The sequence below is a fragment of the Salarias fasciatus genome, chromosome 10 (genome assembly GCF_902148845.1).
Source record: "Salarias fasciatus chromosome 10, fSalaFa1.1, whole genome shotgun sequence".
Classification (NCBI taxonomy): domain Eukaryota; kingdom Metazoa; phylum Chordata; class Actinopteri; order Blenniiformes; family Blenniidae; genus Salarias; species Salarias fasciatus.
In genome coordinates this window covers 20882631-20905288 of record NC_043754.1, presented here as the reverse complement: position 1 = coordinate 20905288, position 22658 = coordinate 20882631, and the positions used below count along the sequence as shown (strand labels likewise).

The 22658-nt window shown below is 46.5% G+C and overlaps 3 protein-coding genes across 5 annotated transcripts; all 3 read left to right on the top strand.

The window, feature by feature from the left end:
* Positions 1-169: 169 nt before the first annotated feature.
* Positions 170-22305, top strand: LOC115395080 (macrophage colony-stimulating factor 1 receptor 2-like). 2 transcript variants are annotated; one of them, XM_030100445.1, is made up of 22 exons: positions 170-308; positions 16661-16927; positions 17028-17324; positions 17424-17560; positions 17653-17815; positions 17882-18194; positions 18579-18694; positions 18772-18880; positions 18954-19138; positions 19209-19312; positions 19382-19508; positions 19594-19695; positions 19778-19888; positions 19982-20129; positions 20303-20349; positions 20438-20526; positions 20706-20828; positions 20938-21049; positions 21171-21270; positions 21352-21478; positions 21548-21644; positions 21712-22305. In XM_030100445.1, the coding sequence occupies exons 1-22, from the start codon at positions 254-256 to the stop codon at positions 21774-21776; spliced, it is 2994 nt and encodes a 997-aa protein (XP_029956305.1). In that variant the 5' UTR covers positions 170-253; the 3' UTR covers positions 21777-22305. The 2 variants fall into 2 exon arrangements, with proteins under 2 accessions (XP_029956305.1, XP_029956304.1); XM_030100444.1 differs by lacking the exon at positions 170-308 and adding an exon at positions 13088-13226.
* On the top strand, positions 689-2296 carry LOC115395083 (GTPase IMAP family member 9-like). The gene is made up of 2 exons (XM_030100448.1): positions 689-807; positions 1055-2296. The coding sequence occupies exons 1-2, from the start codon at positions 765-767 to the stop codon at positions 2002-2004; spliced, it is 993 nt and encodes a 330-aa protein (XP_029956308.1). The 5' UTR covers positions 689-764; the 3' UTR covers positions 2005-2296.
* On the top strand, positions 3412-11934 carry LOC115395079 (platelet-derived growth factor receptor beta-like). Of its 2 annotated transcripts, none has more exons than XM_030100443.1 (28): positions 3412-3570; positions 4073-4144; positions 5004-5056; positions 5166-5260; positions 5348-5543; positions 5620-5880; positions 6083-6213; positions 6304-6385; positions 6505-6579; positions 6691-6874; positions 7062-7177; positions 7284-7395; positions 7503-7602; positions 7695-7803; positions 8148-8242; positions 8409-8541; positions 8628-8732; positions 9577-9681; positions 9774-9876; positions 9966-10081; positions 10233-10348; positions 10489-10611; positions 10702-10813; positions 10894-10993; positions 11072-11177; positions 11267-11369; positions 11470-11608; positions 11696-11934. In XM_030100443.1, the coding sequence occupies exons 3-28, from the start codon at positions 5008-5010 to the stop codon at positions 11775-11777; spliced, it is 3048 nt and encodes a 1015-aa protein (XP_029956303.1). In that variant the 5' UTR covers positions 3412-3570; positions 4073-4144; positions 5004-5007; the 3' UTR covers positions 11778-11934. The 2 variants fall into 2 exon arrangements, with proteins under 2 accessions (XP_029956303.1, XP_029956302.1); XM_030100442.1 differs by having other exon boundaries at positions 5000-5056.
* Positions 22306-22658: the final 353 nt, after the last annotated feature.

The following is a 22658-nucleotide window of genomic DNA, read 5'->3' as shown; positions in this document are numbered from 1 at the left end:
CTAGTTCAAGCCAAAACCAAGGAGCAGAATGAATGGAGGAGGTGCAACAGGAGGAGGCATAGGAGGCGGAGGTGTAGTACAGGAGCAGTGGGGGGAGGAGGTGGAGGAGGTGCAACAGTAGGAAGATAAATAGGATCAAGAGGAGGAGGCAGAACAGGAGGAGCTCCCGCCAGACCTTAAGGAGGAAGTTGGTTTCAGAGTGACTTCTCCTTCAGTCTGTAGAACTGACAGAGAGAGAGAGAGAGAGAGAGAGATGTGGTCCCATTCTATTCTGCTGTTGATCGCCCTTAGCAGTTACTGCTCTGCAGGTAAAGAAACACTCTTGTTTACATTCTCTTTACTCTTTAATTACTCTTTGTTTACTTTCGTTGACCTCCCAACGAGGTGTAGAAGAAGACGTGAAGCTGAGGTTAAACCAGCTGGAATGATCTGGATCATCTGAAAACTGTCAGTCTGGATAAAAAGTTATTTCTGTTTATCTACCATCAAAATTTAAGAGATTATCTGCATATGACTATGATACATCAGAATCAGAATCAAGTACAGTTGCCCATATAGGGAATTTGATGTGGTGGAGAGACACCGAGGCAGCTATTTGCGGCGCCTTAATATTAATAACATAAACATTTATCTGAAGAATGTATCAGAAATTAACAGTTAATGCTCTTCAACACAGCACAATCAGCACCCGATGTTATCTTTAATAACTCGTTTGTGTGTATGTATGTGTGTGAGTGTGTCGATACGCTCACAAGCAGATCAACATGGCCTCACACACCAGCATGATGGAACAGCAGTTCCTGGGAGGTGAGGCTATTTCAAAAGTTGAATTCTTTTGCAATTTAAAAAGAGTGATGCTCTGTATCCGCACTGTGTTTTATCTAGTTTTGTGGAAAGCTGCACGAGTACCACCGAGACGTTAACTAGACATAGAGGTTGGGTTTGTAATGTTAGTGGCTCTGAAAATGATGTGTGTGGTTTAAAAACCTCATTCTGATGTGTCAATTGAGGGTGCAGGAATATAGAATTAATAATGTCATGATATCTGTCACAGATTTGGAAGAGAAGTATCTCAGGATTGTGCTGGTTGGAAAAACTGGATCTGGGAAAAGTGCGTCAGGAAACACCATCCTACAAAGACGAGCCTTTAGAAGCGAGATGACTCCAGCTGGGGTGACCACCCATTGCAAGAAAGAAAGAGGAGTGTTTGAAGGTGCTCATCTGGCTGTGGTCGACACTCCTGGTCTGTTTGACAGGAGAATGCCTGCAGATGACGTGAAGAGAGAGCTTGCCAAGTGCATTTCCTTTGCTGCTCCCGGTCCTCATGTCTTCCTGGTGGTGATCCAGCCCAACAGGTTCACGGAAGAGGAACAACAAACGGTGAGAATCCTCCAGATTTTGTTTGGAGAACAAGCTGCAAAGCACATGATGGTCCTGTTCACCCACGGAGACGCCCTGGAGCACGAGAGAGTTTCCATCGTCTCCTTCATCAGTAAAGATCCAGCTCTGAGTCACTTCGTCCATCAGTGCGGCGGAAGATACCACGTCTTCAACAACTATTCCAGCAACCTTTCTCAGGTCCAGGAGCTGCTGAGGAAGATCTCCCAGATGGTTCAAAGAAACAACGGAAGGTATTGCACCAACAGAACCTTTGTAGAAGCTCAGAGGGCCGTGGTTAACAGAAGGACAGAACTTATGAGGACAAACCCAAACATGCCTCCCGCAGAAGCTCAGGCGATAGCTGAGAGCGACAACAGCTTTGTTACGGGGGTTCTAGCTGGGGCGGCTGGAGTGGCAGGAGCCATTGCTCTCGGAGCTCTTTTGCTCTGTAACATAGAGGTTGCTGCGGTTGGAGCGGTTGTACTCTCCAGCAGTGAGGTGGCCGCCGGTGTGGGAGCTGCTGTGGCTCAGGCCGGCGCCGCAGCAGCTCAGGTCGGCAGTGCGGTAGCTGGAACTGCTGCGTTCAGGATGGCGGTATCAAAGGCACCCTGTGTTATCCAGTAATGATCTGAGGTTGTGAGGATTCGTCTACATCCCTTTGAATTTGAATTTTATTTTAATTTAAGTCAAATTTTGAATTTGAATTTGAATTTTAAAGCGCTTTAAAGTAGGTTGATATCAATAATCAGGTTTGAAACAAGGTGAAGGTTCAATTTAAACTAACTATAGGCATACATTTAAAGTTAATGGAAAGGTCTGAAATCAGGTTTGCGGTGGAGAAGTCTAAATTCTGGTTCTATGTACGATTATGAACTATGACGGATGTGGTGGGTTTGAAGACGGCACGGGGCTGTGTGTTTTTTTTCATTCTGATTGTTAATGAGTAATAAACAGCGGTAATGGGAAGAAGATTCATTGATCTGAAAATCTGTTTCACTTTGTTCTGTTAACTGTGCTTTTAATGAATAAATGAATTTATTCATCCATTCATTCACTTGGTTTTTAATTTATTAATGTAATGATTTCTTATTGAATGTCAATGATTCATATCAACTGTAATAAACAGGTCTGTCATGGTAAAGTGGGGATCAGGTTTGGACCTGGCCTCTCCTCTCAGGGATCCTGCACCTCGGTCTGGTCTCCAGTTTATGAGTTAACGATGTGAGGACAGATCAGGACCAGTTTCTGGAATGCAGTACCAGGTCCAGCCAGCAGGGAGCACTCCTACCTCTGTTTTCCCACAGGTTTGAATGTTTCTCTCCAGGTGTAACTATAAAAACCTTTCTTTAACACCTTTATCTCTCAGGATTACCCAGTCCGATGGGCTGGTCCGCACCCAGTGCAAACCAGGCCAAAGCACTTCAAACTCAATTCATGTACACATCTTTTTTCTTTACTGCATCATCCTACCTCTGATGACAGAATCTTCATAGGTAATATAAGCAAACCAAACCCGTTCACACCAGTCTGAACCCGTTTACACCATGTGAGAACCAGTCTGAACCATTTGAAACTGGATTTAACCAGTCGCTGCTGACACAAATCCGTTCAAACCAGTCATCATCTCCAGAGACCTGGACACCCCCAGTTTGAAATTCTTACGAAATTTAGATTCCAAGATTAAGTAAAAGTACTCAGGAATACTCAGGAGCAGTGATGATACCGCAGTACACCAAGACGCCATGTAACTCCGACAACAGCTGATTGATCGCCAAGTATTGACCTCCTGATACAGACAGAGAGCGAGAGAGAGAGAGAGACTGCAGTTTGTGTCTGGTTTTCACTGCTTCATTAAGTAAAGTGAGGTCCGTGTGTGTGTGTGTGTGTGTGTGTGTGTGTGTGTGTGTGTGTGTGTGTGTGTGTGTGTGTGTGTGTGTGTGTGTGTGGACTTCCTTACTCAGATTGAAAACAGACGTCTTCTCTCTCTCTCTCTCTCACTCTCTCTCTCACCCTCCCCTTCTCTCCCCTCAGCTCTGCAGACTCTCTATGAGTCCATTTGTTTCCACTCGTCGTTCATCTGGAATGAAGTCAGAGACGAAGACTGGAGAGGAAGAGGAGGGAGGAAGAGACAGAGAGAGAGTGAGAGACGTGAGGACGAAGGAAGAGAGAAAACAGGATCTGGAGCAGAAGGTTTGAAAAACTCAATCTTTTCTCACTTTTTTTGGTTCATCGTTCCAAGCAGTGTTGCTGTGTACTGGAACTCGACGCACTACAGACTGAATGTACCGAATACCACACAGAGTAACGGCGGGCAGATCAGATATTCTACAACGGCTGCGGTGTTGCCAACGTTTTCATCCATGTTTGTTTTTAAACTCAACTTTCTGAAAGTAAAGTTTGGAGTGTTGCATTTAAAGAGCCAAACTCAAAGTGTAGTACAAATCGAGTGACGTAGTTCAAAAGTCTTTTATGCATGAAGTGTCATATACCGAAAAGTTGCGTTTATCTAGTGGAAAATGTGTCCTACTTGAAAAGTGTGGTGTTTTTAAAGTGTTCCACAAATAAAGCGTCTGAAGATGTAAACTTTCATGTCACACACTCAGATTATTGTTTATATAAACTGTACAGTGTAAATACATCTGAAGTCTCATAAACAGATGAAATTCAGCTCTGACTCTGTATCTTCCCACAGCTGTCAGTCATCCTGTTTGGACCAATCAGGTGGCAGAGAGAGCAAGCATCGCCATGACAGAGTGACGGCCAGGTGAGACACGGTCTGTCCTCACAGGTCCTCTTCATCCTCTCACAACTTCACTGCGCCATGGAGGCTCAGGCAGCTGCCGGGTCCCGATTGGCCACGCTAGGCTGGGCTGTGATTGGCCGGCGCGCCAAGCTGCTGCCGACAGGAAATATTTCCCTGTTTATTTTCTTCTTCGGTGGTGGCCTCACATTCCTCCTGCACGCAGAGCCAGGCCACTGGTTGGCCGAGGTCCCAGGAGGCCGCACTCCGATTGGACGGCTTCAGTCTGTGGAAACACTCAGAGACTCGGAGGAATGTGTTCACGTCTGTTAGAGGCATCAGAGAGAGAGAAGCCATTCAGCAGTACTGCTGTGGAGTTCTGATCCTTAGAACTGCTGTAAAATACTACACCGAAGTACTCGAGTACTAAGAGCTCAGGCTACAGGGCAGGGAGAGTCAACATACACACATTTGATGCCAAAGAAATAGAAGGACAGAAGCTGAGTGGATAAAGAAAGTCATCCCAGAAGTGTAAACCTACATGAGCAATGCTCATGTAAAGATCTTGACTGAACCTGAAGCTTCATCAGAGGAGGCTTGAAGCCTGATGTGTTGGCTTTGTGGACTGAAATGAGCTGACTCCAACGGAACAGAGTCTACTGTAGGAACTGTAGGAACCTGCAGGGAGCAGCATACTGAGAACTACATCCTGCTATCTGTGACAAACCGACATGACTCACACTGAAAACTTTTGGATCAGCTGGAGTAGTACTGAGCAGTGCTTCTCATATTAATGGGTATTGCATGTGCCACGAGGCACCAGGATGCATTTTGTTCTTGGTCCTGATCTGCGATTGGTTCTCGCTCTCTTCTCTTAAGGCAGAGCCATGATGGCAAGCATCAAAAAACATCTGAACCTTCTGCACCTTCTGTTAGGTATGTATCAAATTAAGGTACTTCAACAGACAAAAACTAGATCCTAGTACGCTCGACGAATCAGTCGTCCCTCTGAGAGAGTGAATTTCACCCTGAACCTTGTCTGCAGGCGTGATTTTCATTGGTCCTGATGGGGTTGATTCTCTGGAGTTGGTACCTTCAGCCTCTCAAGTCCTGCTGGCCTCAAACTCCAACTACACAGTGGTCAGTGTCACCTGTCAGTGTGTGTGTGTGTCTTCAGGTGTGTTCAAGTGCCAGTGTGTGTCTTCAGGTGCTGGTGTGCGTCCTCAGGTGTGTTCTGGGTGGAGCGAGGTGACGTGGAGGTTAACTGAGGACTCTCAGGTGGAAGGCGTCGTGGTCCAGAATCAGGGGTCCAGTAGCGAGCTGCAGCTGGTTAACGCTACCTGGAGGAATTCTGGGAGATACACCTGTGAGGAGGAGTCATCTGACCAGAGCCGATATGTGGACATATTCATTCCGGGAAAAGGTAGACGTCCTCACGTCTCTCCTCTGAGGTGGTTTGTGTCCATTCTGAGGTAATCCTGTCTGACCTGTCCCCTCAGGTCCGGATGAGTGGTTCATCCCGTCGGTTCCAGGTTTGGTGATGAAGGAGACAGAGGAAGACACCATCCCCTGCGTGGTGTCTGACCCCCATCTCAATGTCTCTCTGTACGAGCGCGGCAAACAGACAGCCGTTGTCGGGATGGCGTACGAGCCGGGACGCGGCTTCACGGGACATCTCAACGACACGTCGTACGTCTGTGTCGCCGTTCGAGGACACGAGGAAAAAACTTCCCAGGTGTTCTATGTCTTCAGCATTGTAGGTGAGACACCTGTCTGTCCCTTATATTTCAATTTCATGTGTCTGAGTCTCACCTGTCCACCTCACCTGTCTGTCCCTCCTCAATCTGTCTCTCACCAGTTATCTGTCACTTGTCTGTCTGTGACATGTTTGAATTGCCTGTGTCTCACCTTTCTGTTTCTCAACTATCTTTACCACGTCTGTCTCACCTGTCTGTGTGTCAGTGCCTAAGGTGATGGAGGTGGATCTATGGGTGTCCAGCAGTGTGTTGAAGAGGGGGGAGGTGCTCACAGTGAACTGTACTGTCAGAGACACTGAGATGGTTTTCTTCTCTTGGAACTTTCCCCGTAGTCAGGTACTGCCTGTCTGCCTGCCTGTCCGTCTGTCCGTCTGTCCGTCCGTCTGTCTGTAATAAAGGTATTTAAGGTGATGTTTTCCTCCACAGGACATCCAGCCTCTGACAGAATTTCTACCCAATCAGATCCGTTCCTTCATTAACATCACCGCGGTGACGGCAGCGGATTCAGGTGTGCAGCCGCCTGACAGACAGAGGCAGAGGTTTCAATGGGAAAACTCCGGGTTGCTATGGAAACTGACCAGCTGTTGCTCTCTGGTTGCCATAGTGAAGACCCTTTGTTATCTGCAGGTGTGTATGCGTGTGAAGTTCAGGAGACGAAGGAGGGACGGACTGTGGAGAAAAATGTTACAGTGAGAGTGCTGGGTTAGTGCACACACACACACACACACACACACACGCACACACACACGCACACGCACACTCGCACACACCAAAACCTCTCAGTGCTAATAGGTATATTGCACGTGTGTGTAGATCGGGGGTACGTCTACCTGTGGCCTTCAGGGGAGGCCAACACGTCGTCCCTCCTCCATCACACGGTGGAGTTCAGCGTGGAGATCGATGCCCACCCACCTCCAACTGTCCAGTGGACAAGAAACAACCAGACGATCGCCACGGAAACCACTTCTACTGCCACCAAGCACATAACGGGCAGTAGGTGAGTCCAACAACAACAACCACGACAAGCCGACTGCTAATGTTTGTTTGTGTGTCCTCACTGTTTTCTCTCTTTGACCTTCTTGATAAAATAAAAGCATAGAATCTTCTCTGTGATTGGTCGACACACAGTGTCCCCACTTTTGTGGACCAGCTGATGGAGCGAAGCGTGGCTGTTTGATTGACAGGTATATGAGCACATTGAGGCTGGTGCGGGTGCAGCTGGATCAGGCAGGAAGTTACGCGGCAACAGCGTCCAATGAGGACGATGAAGACCAGGTCGTCTTCCAGCTGGAGGTCAAAGGTCAGAGAGAGCGTTACTAGCAAGTCATAGAGAAAATTCTACGTGACAATGACAATGTGTGCGTGTGTGTGTGTGTGTGTGTGTGTGTGTGTGTGTGTGTGTGTAGCTGCCCCAAGGATCACAGCTCTCTCAGAGGTTGACAGTAAAACTGTACTGTGTGTCAGTGAGGGAACTCCGCCCCCTACAGTCACCTGGTACACCTGTCACAACTCCGACGGGTAAACACACTCTCTCACACACACACACACACACACACACACACACACACACACACACACACACACACACACACACACACGGTCACGTGCTTCTGGACTTGCTGCAGGTGCAGCACTTCGAGCGGCAGCTGGACGAGCCTCCTAGAATCCTCGGAGGGCGTGACTCTGCAGAGCAACGTCAGTCAGGTGGAAAGGGGCGTCGCCCAGGTAACCAGCGACATGAGCAATGTGGCATCACCAGGCAGGAAGAGTATAAGGTTCATCAGGACGGTCGCCTGCCATTTGTCTCACTTGTGCAGGTACGCAGTGTGTTGACTCTCCAGTCTCTCAACTCTGTGTCGGCCGTCCGCTGTGAAGTGAGAAACTCTGCAGGAGGACGAGCACGCGACCTCCGAGTACTCTCTACCTGTGAGTATTAATACTGCAATTCCACAGTGAGTAATAATACCTGTGATTACTAATACAGCACTGTTAGTGACCTGAAAATACTAATACTGGAGTGCTACTGATCTTTAATGTGTAAGAGCATGAGAACTCCATGTATAGGTATCAGTGCATCCTTAATTCTGATAGTAGCTATACTGCAATACCACTAATAATACCAGTGAGTAGTAGCAGTTTAGTTTACTGTAGTTTTTGTGCAGCTGGCTTCCTTTTTGGTTCCATTCCTGTCTGTCTCTACATTTTTGTCTTCATCTGGGAAATTCACAAACATTACATCTTCCTATCTGTCTCTACCTCTTTGTCTGCAGCTCTCCTGTCCCAGGTTGCCGTGCTCGTTGTAGTTTTGGTTCTTGTCATTGTTGCTGTCATCTTTCTCATCATCCTCATCGTCCTCTGGAGAAAGGTCAGCATCCACAGCTCAGTACCAGAGAAGTATTCGATGTCTTGCAGTATTTTTTGCTCCGTAGCATTTTCACTACTTTGGTTTTTATTGTACTTGAAGATTTGTAGCATCTGTCAATTGTTGTGCTTTAGTATTTGGGTCCCTTGTTTTTGTTTTCTGTTGGCAGAAGCCTGGTTATGAAGTACGTTGGAAAGTGATTGAGACAGTTAGTCCTGATGGACAGCAGTACACCTACCTTGACCCCACCCACCTACCCTACAATGCCACCTGGGAAATACCACGAGACCGTATAGTACTAGGTATTTTATTCAGAGTTTTGCAGTACTGTGTCTACTACAATATGAACTACTCTGTGCAGTGAAGTTTAACCCCTTCTGTGTTTCAGGTCAGGTTCTGGGTTCAGGTGCATTTGGACGTGTTGTTGAGGCAACTGTCTCTGGCCTGATTCACTCTGATTCTACAACTAAAGTGGCTGTAAAGATGGTGAAACGTACGTCTGAACATGACCCACCATGCGCTACAGTATATGGTGGAGTGGTACATCACACAAGCAATGTGAGAGAGCGGAGAGCCACATTGCACCATGGGTAACTGCAGCAGAATCTAGATCTTGGGATGTGGACTGTACCTTTACTGAGGGAATTAGATTTGCTGGTGTGGGAGGTTGAGAATTACCCACTGGATATATTTAAGCTAACCTCCATGCATAGCATCGCCTCTAGAACAAAATATGATAAAGGGTTTTCTTGTACCAAGTCAGGCAACTGGATGAGGGACTCTGAGCAACTTGTGGTCATATTCAGAAGTCCCAGAATGGAGGCCATGCAGTCTGTGGAGAGGGTCACCTTCCTTTGACCTAAAGTTGGAGTGAGGAAAACTTTGGCTGCTGTTGGTGCTTCTTCGTCAAACAGTAACTCAGAGTGTTCAGCCTTCTTCAGGCGTCTTTAACCATCTCCCTGCAGACATGATCCATTCTACATTTTTTTACGTACTTGGAGAATTGGAAGCCAATGATTGTCAGACCCTTTCCCAGGACTGCACCTTGTTTCTCTGGTGTGGGCTGCAGCTGCTGCCTGCAAGGCTCAGCTCAATGCACTACAGCTTCAAACAAGCACATTTCCCAAACTCCAAGAGTGTCACATTCTCAGAGATCAACCAATGCATCCATTGTTTCATATCTGCTTTGTTCAGGAAATGTCCTCCCAACAGTGTATAGAGTTTACAGAGTACATAGATTTCTGGACATCCTTGCTCCTCACAATGCAACTGCAATTCTGTCTGTCTCTATACCACGCTGTGTATGTCTGACCTTGTCTGTCTGTCTGTCTCTGCAGAGAGGAGGGATGCGGTTCAGTCTCTCATGTCGGAGTTGAAGGTTTTGGTTCATCTCGGCCCTCATCTGAATGTTGTTAACCTGCTTGGAGCGTCCACCAGAGGAGGTTCGCCACAGCAGCCTGTCTCTATGTCACCTGTCTGCGTCTCACCTGCCTTGCCATTGAATTTTATTTTTCTCACCTGTCTGTCTCTCCAGGTCCGATCTACCTGATCACGGAGTTCTGTCGCCACGGTGACCTGGTGAACTACCTGCAGAAGAACAAGCATTCCTTCCTCCAAGGAGACACTCAGAGTGGGAGGTGATTATGCGCACAGACGCACGCATGCACAAACACACACGCACACAGATACACCCACACAATGTCCCACCTCCTCTCCATCTCTACAGTGATGGTGGCTACATGGACATGAACAAAGAGGAGAGCGTTCAGTATGTCGCCATGAAGGAGCTCAACTATGCCGACATCGAACCTGCAGTATATGAGACCCCGGACACGCCTGCAGGTGACTTCCTCTCACACCTGTATCACACCTGTATCACATCTGTCACACCTGTATCACACCTGTACACTTTTCTCGTGGCCTTCATGTGTTCATCTGAGTGAATCCTGTCAGTGGTTGTGACCTTTGAAATGTCAACTCTTTTGTTTTCCAGACCAGCAGGAGGCTCCAGCGCTCCTCCTCAGTGACTCTCCCCTCCTCAGCCTGCAGGACCTTCTCAGTTTCTCCTTCCAGGTCTCTCAGGCCATGAACTTCCTGTCCTCTAGAAAGGTACACCACTGATTTTCACCTAGGCCACAAATAAACCACAACTAAAACTAACACACATATAATGATTCATATTGCCACATTGTCTGCATGTTGTTGCACTGATGTGTTGCGTTGCTGACCGCCGTGCTGCCTGTGTGCAGTGTGTCCACAGAGACCTGGCAGCGAGGAACGTGCTGGTGTGCGAGGGGAAGCTGGTGAAGGTTGGGGACTTCGGATTGGCTCGAGACATGCTAAAGGATCAAAATTACGTCGCCCGTGGAAACGTGAGTTTTCGAGCTGCTGAAATTAAACGTGGGACGGGGTGATGACGTCATCAGATGAGGTGATGATCTGGGCGTGTGATTGGCCGTCAGAGCTTCCTGCCATTGAAGTGGATGGCTCCAGAGAGTATCTTCCAGAACATCTACAGCTCTCAGAGTGACGTGTGGTCCTACGGAGTGCTGCTGTGGGAGATCTTCTCTCTGGGTATCTACCGGGACAACCACAGCTAACCAACATAACCAGCGTAACCAAAACACCCCATAACCAGTCCCCGTTGGTCCCAGGTTCCAGTCCGTACTCTGAACTGCCCATGACCCAGGAGTTCTGCTCCGCTCTGAAGAGAGGACACAGGATGAGTCGGCCACAACACGCTCCTCCTCACATGTATGACAAATACACACAGACACAGATACATACAAATACACACAAACACACTCAGGTGTGTGTGTCATGTGGCTACAGGTATGAACTGATGAAGCAGTGCTGGGACGACAAGCCTCAGTCCAGACCATCTTTCTCCTCAATAGTAGCCACTGTGGGGAACCTGCTCAGTGACGACTACAAGCAGGTACAAACACACATACAAACACACAAACAAACACACACAGGGTCGTAAACGGACATGAACCGAAACTCATGTTGTTTGTTGTGTGTTAGCGTTACCTGCAGCTGACTGAAGAGTTCGTGAAAGGAAAAAATCCTGCTGTCAATCAGTCAAGACTGAGTTCATCCAGACAGGAAGACAACAGAGACACACATGGTAACACACACACACACACACACACACACACACACACACACACACACACACATACACGCTGGCAGTCGGTTAAATCTGAAGCCCTGCCCTCTTTTTTCAGGAAGCTCCGCCCCTCAGGTGACAGTTGACCTCTTGGAGGCGGAGCCAGTGGAGGCGGGCCCCTCTCACGGTACTTACATCCTCCCTGCCGCTGACGTCACCATAGAAACTGACAGCAACGCTGCGCTGGACGCAGTCAGGTCGCCATCACTCGTCTGTTCACTCGATAAATAAACATGTTCATTTTAAAATTCAATTTAATTTACTGTCACTGTTCCTGTCGGCAGCCCTCAGCTGGACGAATCTCTGGTGGAGCCTCCTACAGCGCCCCCTGCAGACCAGGAGGAGGAGGAGGACAGCAACCTTTGATGCTTTCAGCACTCTGAAAAACAAGGTGCTGGGCTAAGAAGTGTTGACCTCCAGGCCGAACTCTTGTATACTCTCATGTATTCTGATAGTTTGAGCTTCTGTTTATTAAACTGCTTCTAGATTCTGACGCAAGCGTCCAATAAAGTATGTTCATTCCTCTGAATCTCACTGTCTCCTCCTCCTGCTCCTCCTCTTACAGGATGCTTTTTTTTTGTGCAAAAAATGCAAACGTGGCTGAAGACTCAAAGACGTGTCACTCAATCTGACTTTAACCAATCACAACAGTACTAATCCATAATCACAATCATGAAAATAATTAAAACCAGTAATGACAAATAAGAACAATCATATTCAATAATAACTAACCATAAACAACATAAATGACAACAAACAACTACATAGTGTTCCAATATTGATAATCAAATCTAATCATTAATAAATAATAATAAATAACATTCATCACTATAGCTGATCATGATCAATATTAATCATATCAATAAAAATCCACAACTAAGCATAAAAATCACAACTGTCATAACCAATAATATACAATCATAGCTAATCTTAGCCAACCCATATCCTAATCAACCATAGCAATCACAACCATTCATAACAATAATCACCATATTGGAAATAATAACCTTCAAAATCATCAAAATATCAACCAATGAAAACCAATCACAGCAATCATAGCCAATAATCATCCATAATCACCAACCTTAACAGCTCCAACTAATCCTCACAAACATACCCAACCACAATGAAAGAAACAATCCTTACTGATCACTGTTCACTTAGCAATAACCAGTCCTAACTAAGCACTGCCTGCTTCAACCAGCCATAACCAATAAGGACAATAATAATAATGAACAAACTGGATCAAATGAATTAGGAAAAATCCTAAAACGTTTAGCAATCATGATCAAAGCAACCAGTGAAGGACAATCATAAACAATCAAAAGAAATGTTGCTAGTGATGGTTATCAACTAAAAACAACAGTCAATAATAATACTAGCAATATTAACCAAGCATAACATGCTTAACTGATTCTAAAAAATGACAATCATAAATAATAATGATGATGATGACTAATGACCTAACCTAAAAAAATCAGATCAATCAAAACTCAACAATCAACAACTAGTTCAAGCCAAAACCAAGGAGCAGAATGAATGGAGGAGGTGCAACAGGAGGAGGCATAGGAGGCAGAGGTGTAGTACAGGAGCAGTGGGGGGAGGAGGTGGAGGAGGTGCAACAGTAGGAAGATAAATAGGATCAAGGCGAAGAGGCAGAACAGGAGGAGCTCCCATCAGACCTTAAGGAGGAAGTTGGTTTCAGAGTGACTTCTCCTTCAGTCTGTAGAACTGACAGAGAGAGAGAGAGAGAGAGAGAGATGTGGTCCCATTCTATTCTGCTGTTGATCACCCTTAGCTGTTACTGCTCTGCAGGTAAAGAAACACTTTTGTTTACATTCTCTTTACTCTTTAATTACTCTTTGTTTACCTTGTTGACCTCCCGACGAGGTCTAGAAGAAGACGTGAAGCTGAGGTTAAACCAGCTGGAATGATCTGAATCATCTGAAAACTGTCAGTCTGGGTAAAAAGTTATTTCTGTTTATCTACCATCAAAATTTAAGAGATTATCTGCAAATGACCATGATACATCAGAATCAAAATCAAGTACAGTTGCCCATATAGGGAATTTGATGTGGTGGAGAGACACCGAGGCAGCTATTTGCGGCGCCTTAATATTAATAACATAAACATTTATCTGAAGAATGCATCAGAAATTAACAGTTAATGCTCTTCAACACAGCACAATCAGCACCCGATGTTATCTTTAATAACTCGTTTGTGTGTATGTATGTGTGTGAGTGTGTCGATACGCTCACAGCTTTGCTTCATCGTCCAATCCACAAAAGTGTCAAACTCTGATTTACAAGTTTCCTCGATGAGCACAAAAGTATTAGTTATTGACTCTTAGCACTGCTGGTTCTATAACAACCAGGCTTTTACGCTGAAGGAATTGATCAGGCTGATCAGCTCATTGATCGATGGGCCAGTCTTATCCAGCTGACTGTGACTGACAGGTCACACCTGGACAGGTGAGACGTTCTTGTGGATCTTTGCTGGTAATTGCAGGAATGCACAGATAAAGCTAGTAAATATTTGTTGATAGACCCAATCAGATCACTTGGTTCTGCTCTAAACCGGAACTGAAAAACTCACTGAAACAAGTTGGGCAAGGATCTCGAAAATTATTTCATAAGGCAATCTTTGGTTTACAAAACACATAACCAGCATAGTACAGTCTGTCAGATGTGTTAGACTGTGTTAGATCAGTCATTATGTTGGTTTAGATTTGTGCTTTTGTATGGTTGGTTGAGGGTTGGTTTAGTGCTGTTGTTGGACTGGATGTATGTTAGTTTAGTGCTGGTGTTGGTACTGGTTAAGGGTTGGTTTGATGAGCTATGATATGATTTGTTGGTGTTCTTTCATAGCTACCAAGTTGCAGGTTGTTTATTGCTAGTGTTGGACTGGTTTGGGGTTCGCTTAGTACTGGCGTTGGGATGGTTTAGTCCTTGTGTACAACTGGTTGTAGGTTGGGCATGGCGTTTGTTTGGTTGTGGTTTAGTTTCTAGATGGTGTTGGGTTGGTTTAGTCCTGGTGTAGGAATGGTTGTGGGTTGGTTAGTGCCCGTCAGTTTCTCCTCGCACTGACCCAGTATCACTGAATTTAGCCCGAGATGAAAAATTCAGAAAAACAACCAGCAGAGAACCATTTCTCCATGGCAACCACTTCCTGCTCCTTTGCCAGGGCGTCCTCGAAGGAGAAGTAAGACAAGGAAGTGGGAAAAGAAGACACCCCCCGACAACGTGTGTGTGTGTGTGTGTGTGTGTGTGTGTGTGTGTGTGTGTGTGTGTGTGTGTGTGTGTGTGTGTGTGTGTGTGTGCGTGTGTGTGTGTGTTTGTGTGTGTCTGTGGTCTACGGTAGAAAATGTGTTTCCTGACTCCATCAGGTTGCGACACAGTGAAACTTGCTCACAGCAGAACTTCGTCCAAACTTCTGTTTGACGATTCTTCTCTGACATTTGTTTTTTTGAAAAAGCCTCACACGCTTCAAGCAGCCCGTGCTGTCCAGATGTGACACACTTCCTATTTTACAAGGTGACACTGCAGAAGCATGGGTGTCAAGGGTGAAGGGGCGAGGTCAGACTGAACTGTAACTTGTATAGGAACATTTTAATTTATTGTTTCAAGAAATACACTTATAGTGGGCTGCTGTTTCAGAGTGAATGAAAAATGGAATGTGGATCGGTCTGCAACGTGTCTTCGATATTCGTCACCTCATCACGTCCGTTGTTCCGGTCATGGGCATCATGACTCCCAGAGGATGTTCTGTCAATCAGATTGGTTCCCCTCCCGTAGGAACTCACTTTTTAGCTTTACTTACTTGAAGTTTGTTTAATTTATTAAACTAGACAAACAACAAACTGGACCCCCAGGCCTCGCATGGACCATGCCCACAGACTTCAGGGGTCTGGTGCAGGTCCAGGTCTATTGAAGGCCTCCAGGTACACAAAATGAGGGTTTGATATCAGCCGTCTTCACTGCAGGTAGTCTCCCTGACAACCCAGCTGCAGCCATGACGATGGGCGCCGCCCAGTCACCTGGCCAATCAGACGACGGTCCAAGTTTGTCTTCCCAGCGGTCAGACATAGAGACGGAAAATCAGTGGAAGAGCAAAGTCCTGGACTTACTGACAGAGCTGGTCCTGGTCCAAAAGACAGCTGCCAAGCACCAGGAGCAGGTGATCCAACACCTCGGCAAGCTGGAAACACAGGTTGGTTCCATTCACTGTAGTTTAGTATATCTAAGCTTGTCTTTTCTGAGTGTATTTTGACTTAGCTTAGTTTAGTTAATCAGCTCAGGGTATAGTAATTGGTTGAAGAGTGGTTCAGCATTGGTAAACCTTTTCAGTCTGGCAAGATGTTATTAGTTTCAAAACAAGTACACAGCAACTGGTTCTGAACCAGTATGACAGAATGTGGATCACGACCGAGTCCAACAGTTTCCAAATAATTAACATAATAATTTATCTTTGGCTTGGTCCCATCTGACCTGGATTCACTTAACAAGTAGCCTGAAATAACTGGTTTTGCTGATGTCTCTCCAGGGCTCCCAACAGATCCTGGACTTGCAGAATCTGGCTCGCCACCAGAGTCTGTTAGTTGAAAATCACCAGGCGTTACTTCTGCAAACGTCGCGCATCGCCACCACACTACATGAACAGAGCAAGAAACCCCCCGCCAGCGACCAATGAGAGTGTTGACCTTTATAAGCCAACCAGTCACAAACCCGGTCTGTCCCAGGCCAGCAAATCACTCCCTGTGACTCAACAAGATTCTGGGTTACTGTTACTAATAAGGATTGACTCCAACCAGCCAATCAATGTCTTTTTCTTACTTAATAAGCCAATGAGATGATATCTTGCTACAACTAACCAATGAGACAAAGGCTTTAAAACATTGTTCAAAGAAATTTTATGAAGCTTGATTTGTTCGTAAGAGTTTTCACTGATTATAAATAAAGTTGTTTTGGCAAGGCACTTCTGTGGTGGTCTCTGTTTGTTGTTTAAGGTTTCGCACAGATTTGCTCATTTAAATATATTCTGTCACGCTCTCTCTCTCTCTCTCTCTCTCTCTCTCTCTCTCACTCACACACACACACACACACACACGCACACACACATACAAAAAACAGGAGGAACCACCAACCTTTGTCGTTGGATGAGCTATTTTTGACAAAGGTTTAGATACCTCAGATCTTAGTCCAGCTCTGGACTGACCTTTTTGCCTGCTTGTTTGTTTGTTTGTTTGTTAGTATCAGAGCTTCTTGGTCCTCCGCTGGTCCTTCTGAACGCCGTCCCGCAGCCGAACCAGACTGACGTGGTCCTGAAAGCCGGCTCTGCTTTCAACCTCAGCTGCCACGGTAATGCTTCACTGTCCAGCACCTCGTTCGTCCGTTTGCCCTCAAATCGACAGCTAGAAGTGAGGCAGTCCAATCCCAGGCACACCGGGACATACACCTGTGGGTACAGCGACCCGACCCTCAAGCACTTAAACAGCTGGATACATCTTTACGTTACAGGTAAGACCAACAGAAGTCACCTCCTACTGAGATTGTCATGTTAACTAATCTGGTAACGTCATCATGTTTTCCTCTCATCATTCCCATCATGTCTGGCCAGATGTGAAGAACCGAAGCAACGTCTTTGTGAGCTCAGCACGCCTCGTCCTGAGTGTGGAGCAGGGGGAGGATGTCCCGGTAAAATGTCTCCTCTCTGACCCGACTGTCACAAACCTCACGCTCCAGTCAACAAAGGAGAGGGGTTTGCCCCCGGGCATGAACGTGACCTTTGACCTCAGAAAAGGAGCCCTGATCCACGCCGCCATGACGGTGTTCAATGGATACTATGTGTGCTCAGGCCTGAAGGATGGAAAGCCGGTCAACTCCAAACCTGTGGAATTGCTGGTGTTGCCACGCAGTAAGATGATCTGTCTGTCTCACCTGTCTCTAACCCATCTCACACTGTGTGTTTCACCCGTCTGCAGCACACCTGTCTCAACTGTCTGTCTGTTTGTAGGGCAGCTTCGGCCCCCCTCTGTGACCATTGTCCAGGAAGAGTTTGTCCGTCTCATAGGGGAGACGTTTCAGCTCACCTGTGTTGGCAGGAACCCCTCCCACTTATATACTCTCGGTTGGACTCATGAACGTGTGCAGGTGAGAGCTCGGAGTTCAGGGGTCAAAGATCAGAGGTCATACACCAGCTGTCCTGTCAAACGGTCTCCTAATTTCTGTTTGGCTTGCTTCAGAGGCTAGAGAACACCAACACCCGTAATTACGACAATGGCCACCTGTACATAAACAGCACCATTTGGATCTCCGCTGTTAGCCAGAGGCATGCTGGTCTGTACACATGTAAAGCCACAAACGATGTCGGCACCGCCATGGAAACGGCACGGCTCCGTGTGCTAGGTCCGTAAACAGCAATGAGTTACATCGGCATGATGTTGTGGTACTAACAGATGTGTCCCTCTGCAGACCAGCCTTACCTGGAGATCCACATGCAGCACCGCCAAAGCTCCATCGCACCGGCTAACGATAGCAACATGCTAACGAGGTTAAACGCCAGTGCCGCCAGCACATCTCTGTTCACCAATACTAGCACTGACGGAGCTCACAGTGCTAACTTCAGCAGCAGCAGAGAGGAGGCGTTTGAAGGTCAAGATGTGACACTAACATTCGTGATAGACTCGTATCCTCCAGTAAGGAACCACAGCTGGAAGACACCACAACATCTGGATGTCACGAACATGACAGCACACTGGGAGAGCTACACAGCTAAAGGCTACAGGTCAGTATTCAAAGCTTACCATTCACAGCTATAGCTTAGAATGTCAATGGACACAGACCGGGATGTTTCCGTCTACAAACTGGTCTGTTAAGATTCAAAGGTAACCAAGGCCAAAATGACACTTTTGTTAAAACAATATGTTTTTTAATGCTTTTTTAATATTGTTATGTTATGGTGGCATAATGGTAAGAAATACAAAAAGAATATTCTTGGTTCCATTCCTTCCTTCCAAAATAAGGCACTCTATGCACTTGCATTGTAAGCCAACACTGCTGAACAGCACATCAAAATAAAGAACAACATTGTTATCGAGTAGCCGAGTTTGCCTCAGATTCAGTGGGAAATGACACTGTCCAATCGCAAATGCTGAATCCTGTCTGGCAGGTCAGAGTTCAGCCTTCTGCTGCGTCGAGTTCATCAAAAGGATCGAGGTCAATACTCCTTTCTTTTCTCAAACTTGTTCTTTAATGGATCGAAAAACATCAACCTACGGATCTACCGTAAGAGCTTCCTCCTTCTCCTCTACCTCCTCCCCTCCTACTCCACCTCCTCTGATCTCTTGTCCTCTGTCCCACAGGTCCTCCGTCTGCATCTGTCTCTCAGGACGGAGGCATTATTTCCTGCAACAGCTCAGGATATCCACCGCCCACAATCTTTTGGTTCAGTTGCCACAGCGACCGGCCTACGTACGTATCCGCTGTGGTGAAAGCGGCTTCTGATGGGGCCGCCACAGCTGTTTGACATTCACCTGTCTTGCAGGTGTGAAGACATCTCCACCAATCAGCTTCCTGCAGGTCCTGTGACCTCGCAGGGAGAGGTGGAGGATGAGGATGAGGAGGAAGAGGAGGTGAGGACACGCCTTCCTCTCACACCTGATGATGATGTTACGATTGAGTGCGAGGCCTCTAACCTGCTGGGAGCGTCCCGGGCTGTCTTCAGACCTCGTACGTGTCATATTCACAAAAATTAAAGCAGATTCTGTGGATGAAGGCTGATCAGTGACACTGTTTTCAGCTCCTCCTCCTCCCTCAATCTTCACGTTGCCTCTGATTGGCGCTCTAACCAGCGCAACTGTCCTCCTCCTGCTCCTGTTGGTTGTTGTGTACAAGTGCAGACAGGTAAAACATTCACATTATCACATGATCTGACGTCGCATTCCCACACTGACAAAAGCATTCCGCTCTCAGAAACCCAGATACGAGATTCGCTGGAAGATCATTGAGTGCACCGACGGCAACAACTACACCTTTATTGACCCCTCCCAGCTACCGTATGACCATGAGTGGGAGTTTCCCCGAGACAAACTCCGCCTCGGTGAGATTCGACCTTCGCATGGCAGTAAGCTCCTGCTCAAACATCACTGTTAGCTCTAAATAAGTTTGTGATTTTGGTCTCTCAGGTGCTGTTTTGGGTTCGGGGGCGTTTGGGAAGGTTGTTGAGGCGACAGCATATGGTCTGGGAGCCGACGAGGTGACGCGAGTCGCAGTGAAGATGCTAAAACGTGAGTCCATGAACCTTCAGTGTCCTCAACCTGAGCATATGATCGATGTAAAGTTTTTTTCTGTTTTTTTTTCTTTTTTCAGCAAGCGCTCACTCTGAAGAGCGTGAAGCTCTGATGTCTGAGCTGAAGATCCTAAGCCACCTCGGTTACCATGACAACATCGTAAACTTGCTAGGAGCGTGCACACAAGGAGGTGATGGCTTCACTGATAACAGAACATTTTAGCTGAGCGACAGAGAACCCAGACGCCATTTCATTGAGCGTACTAACTCGTTCAATCCTCCAGGGCCCATGCTCATGATCACGGAATACTGTCGCCATGGCGACCTGCTCAACTTCCTGCGGGGTCATGCTCAGGACTTCCTGGCATCCATGTTGAGTGTCGATTTGGAAGACACAGCTTTTTATAAGAATGTGAACACGCGGCTCCGCAGGTCAGAAAAATGCCCACATTTAGTTAAGACTGACACAAATCTCAGAGAGTCTCACTGTGATTACTCAGCTGTGAATGGGGTACCTATACCCTGCTGGATACCTTCCTCTCAGAACAAGTGACAATGACTTTGTTTAACCATCCTGATCATCAACAGTCTATCATGTTTTGCAGTGACAGCGGGATCTCATGCTGCTCAGAGTACCAGGACATGAAGCCAGGTCAGGCTAACCCGGGTAACATTGGGCATGTACCTGAACTCACCTGAACACAACTGGTCACTCCTCAACTCACCTGTCCCTCTTTCAGGTGTACAGACAGACAGGTTGTCAGTCGGAGACCTCCTGTGGTTTTCCTATCAGGTTGCCCAGGGTTTGGACTTCCTGTCCTCGAGAAACGTGAGCACACAAACACATTTCTGTCATCAGTGCACATTAGCATTATCTATAATCTGTGGGTACATCCCCTCTTCATCTCACCTGTCCATGTCCCATCTCACATCTTTGGTTTTCCTGTCCACTTCACCTGTCCCTCACCTGTCTGTCTTTCCTCTGTGTTTCTCACGTCTGTCTCTCAGTGTATCCACAGAGACGTAGCAGCAAGAAACGTCCTTCTGACTGATGGTTGTGTCGCAAAGATCTGTGACTTTGGTTTGGCCCGAGATATTCGGAATGATGACAGTTACATCGTCCAAGGAAATGTCAGTATCTCTTTTATTCGGAAAGTCTGCCTGTGTGTAATTTTATTGGTCTCTGTTTTATTCTGACAACCTGTACTTCATTGTGATGGTCTGTGTTTTATTTTGAAAGGCCCGTCTCCCAGTGAAGTGGATGTCTCCTGAGAGCATTTTCCAGTGTGTCTACACAGTGCAGAGCGACGTGTGGTCCTACGGAGTTTTACTCTGGGAAATCTTCTCTCTTGGTAACCATGGCAACAGTTCTCTCCTCAAATGAAAATGCCCACGACCTCTCAGGAGGAAGTCAGTGCTTGGCAGCAATGATTTCTGGGAGTTTGATAAAACATACCCTGTTTACCTGTGCAGGTAGGAGTCCCTACCCAAACGTCGCCGTGGATACCAACTTTTACAAGATGATCAAAGATGGACGACACATGGAGCAGCCGGACTATGCTCCAGCTGAAATGTGAGGAGAAACATCAGTCCTCACATCCTGTCCTGTCCTTACCTGTCCTCACCTGTCCTCACCTGTCCACACTGTGTCCAGGTATCACCTGATGAAACTCTGCTGGAGCCTTGAACCCACCGACAGACCGACCTTCAAGACGATTGGTCAGCTCATCCACAGGCTCCTCCCCTCCAGCGATGACGCGTTGCCACAGCACAGCGACCAGGTAGAGAGGCGGGGTTTGTGAGCCGTCAGTCTCCCCTGGCAGGTTCATGTGATTCTTTCCTTTGTTCAGCCGACGTACAGGAACATTGACGAGTGCAAAGAGGAAGAGGATGAAGATAATGAGGAGGTGGGAGGGGTAACGCTGAAGAGAGGAGAAGAGCGAGAAGGTGAGGAGTTTTAAAACAAGCAAACAATCAAAAACAGCTGCTGATCCACCTGTCCTGTTCATCACAGAGCGGCGAGACGACCAGGATAAAGAGCCAGAGCCAATGATGAAGAATATTTACCAGCGGTCCTGACAGCCAATCGAACCGTTCCTCACACATTTAAACACCCAGCATCATGTGACAGAAAAAATTGAAATCAAGCAAAGGCTTTGTTTACATTTCTGAAGGTTTTTGAAAGTTGAAGGGATTTTGAAGGGGTTCTGAAGGGATTTGAAATGACGTGTTGAGGGTCTCTCATGGTTTCTGGATGATACTGAATGAAGACTGGGGTCTTCCTGGTGCTCCTCTTCAACCTTCCTCTTGATGAAGACGGTGGTTGATGAGTGGTGGCCTCACTGAATGAGTCACTTGACGGAGAACGTTTCTCTGTATGTTTCACATAATCCACATTGTAATCAGATTCCTGGGGTTGTTTTTTAATGAAACAGTCTGTAGGACAGAGGATCATGTGTTCGGAGTTTCAGTGTTCTTTTCTTTTTCGAATGAGCAATAAGATTCTCAATTTAGATTTTTTTTAATCATTGTTTTTGCATTTACAGGTGGATATTGTGTTTGTAACAGCAATTTTTCTGATGAATAAAAGTGTATTTTGTAAAGATCATCATCAACATCGGATCCCTTTGAAAGAAATCTTCTCTCACACTCCTGAGTGTTCTGCTCTAACTCTGATTCAGAACCACACCAGCTACCAAATCATTCAACATGTGTTTGACCTTCAGGTGACCTCAGCATGGGGCATACTGAATGGAAAATAAACAAACCCAGAGCTCGAGTTAGCAGTGAAAATCAAAGCAAGAAACTGTTAAAATGTCTCTGCTGATTGGCTCAATCTGTGCAGGGGGCGGGGCTACCTGATTGACAGGTTAATGCTGGGGAGAGGGCGGCCTGTTCAGATTAAAGTGACAGGTTTACTGCAGCTGGACTTTAGCTGGTGATCAACAGCTGAGAGTTGAC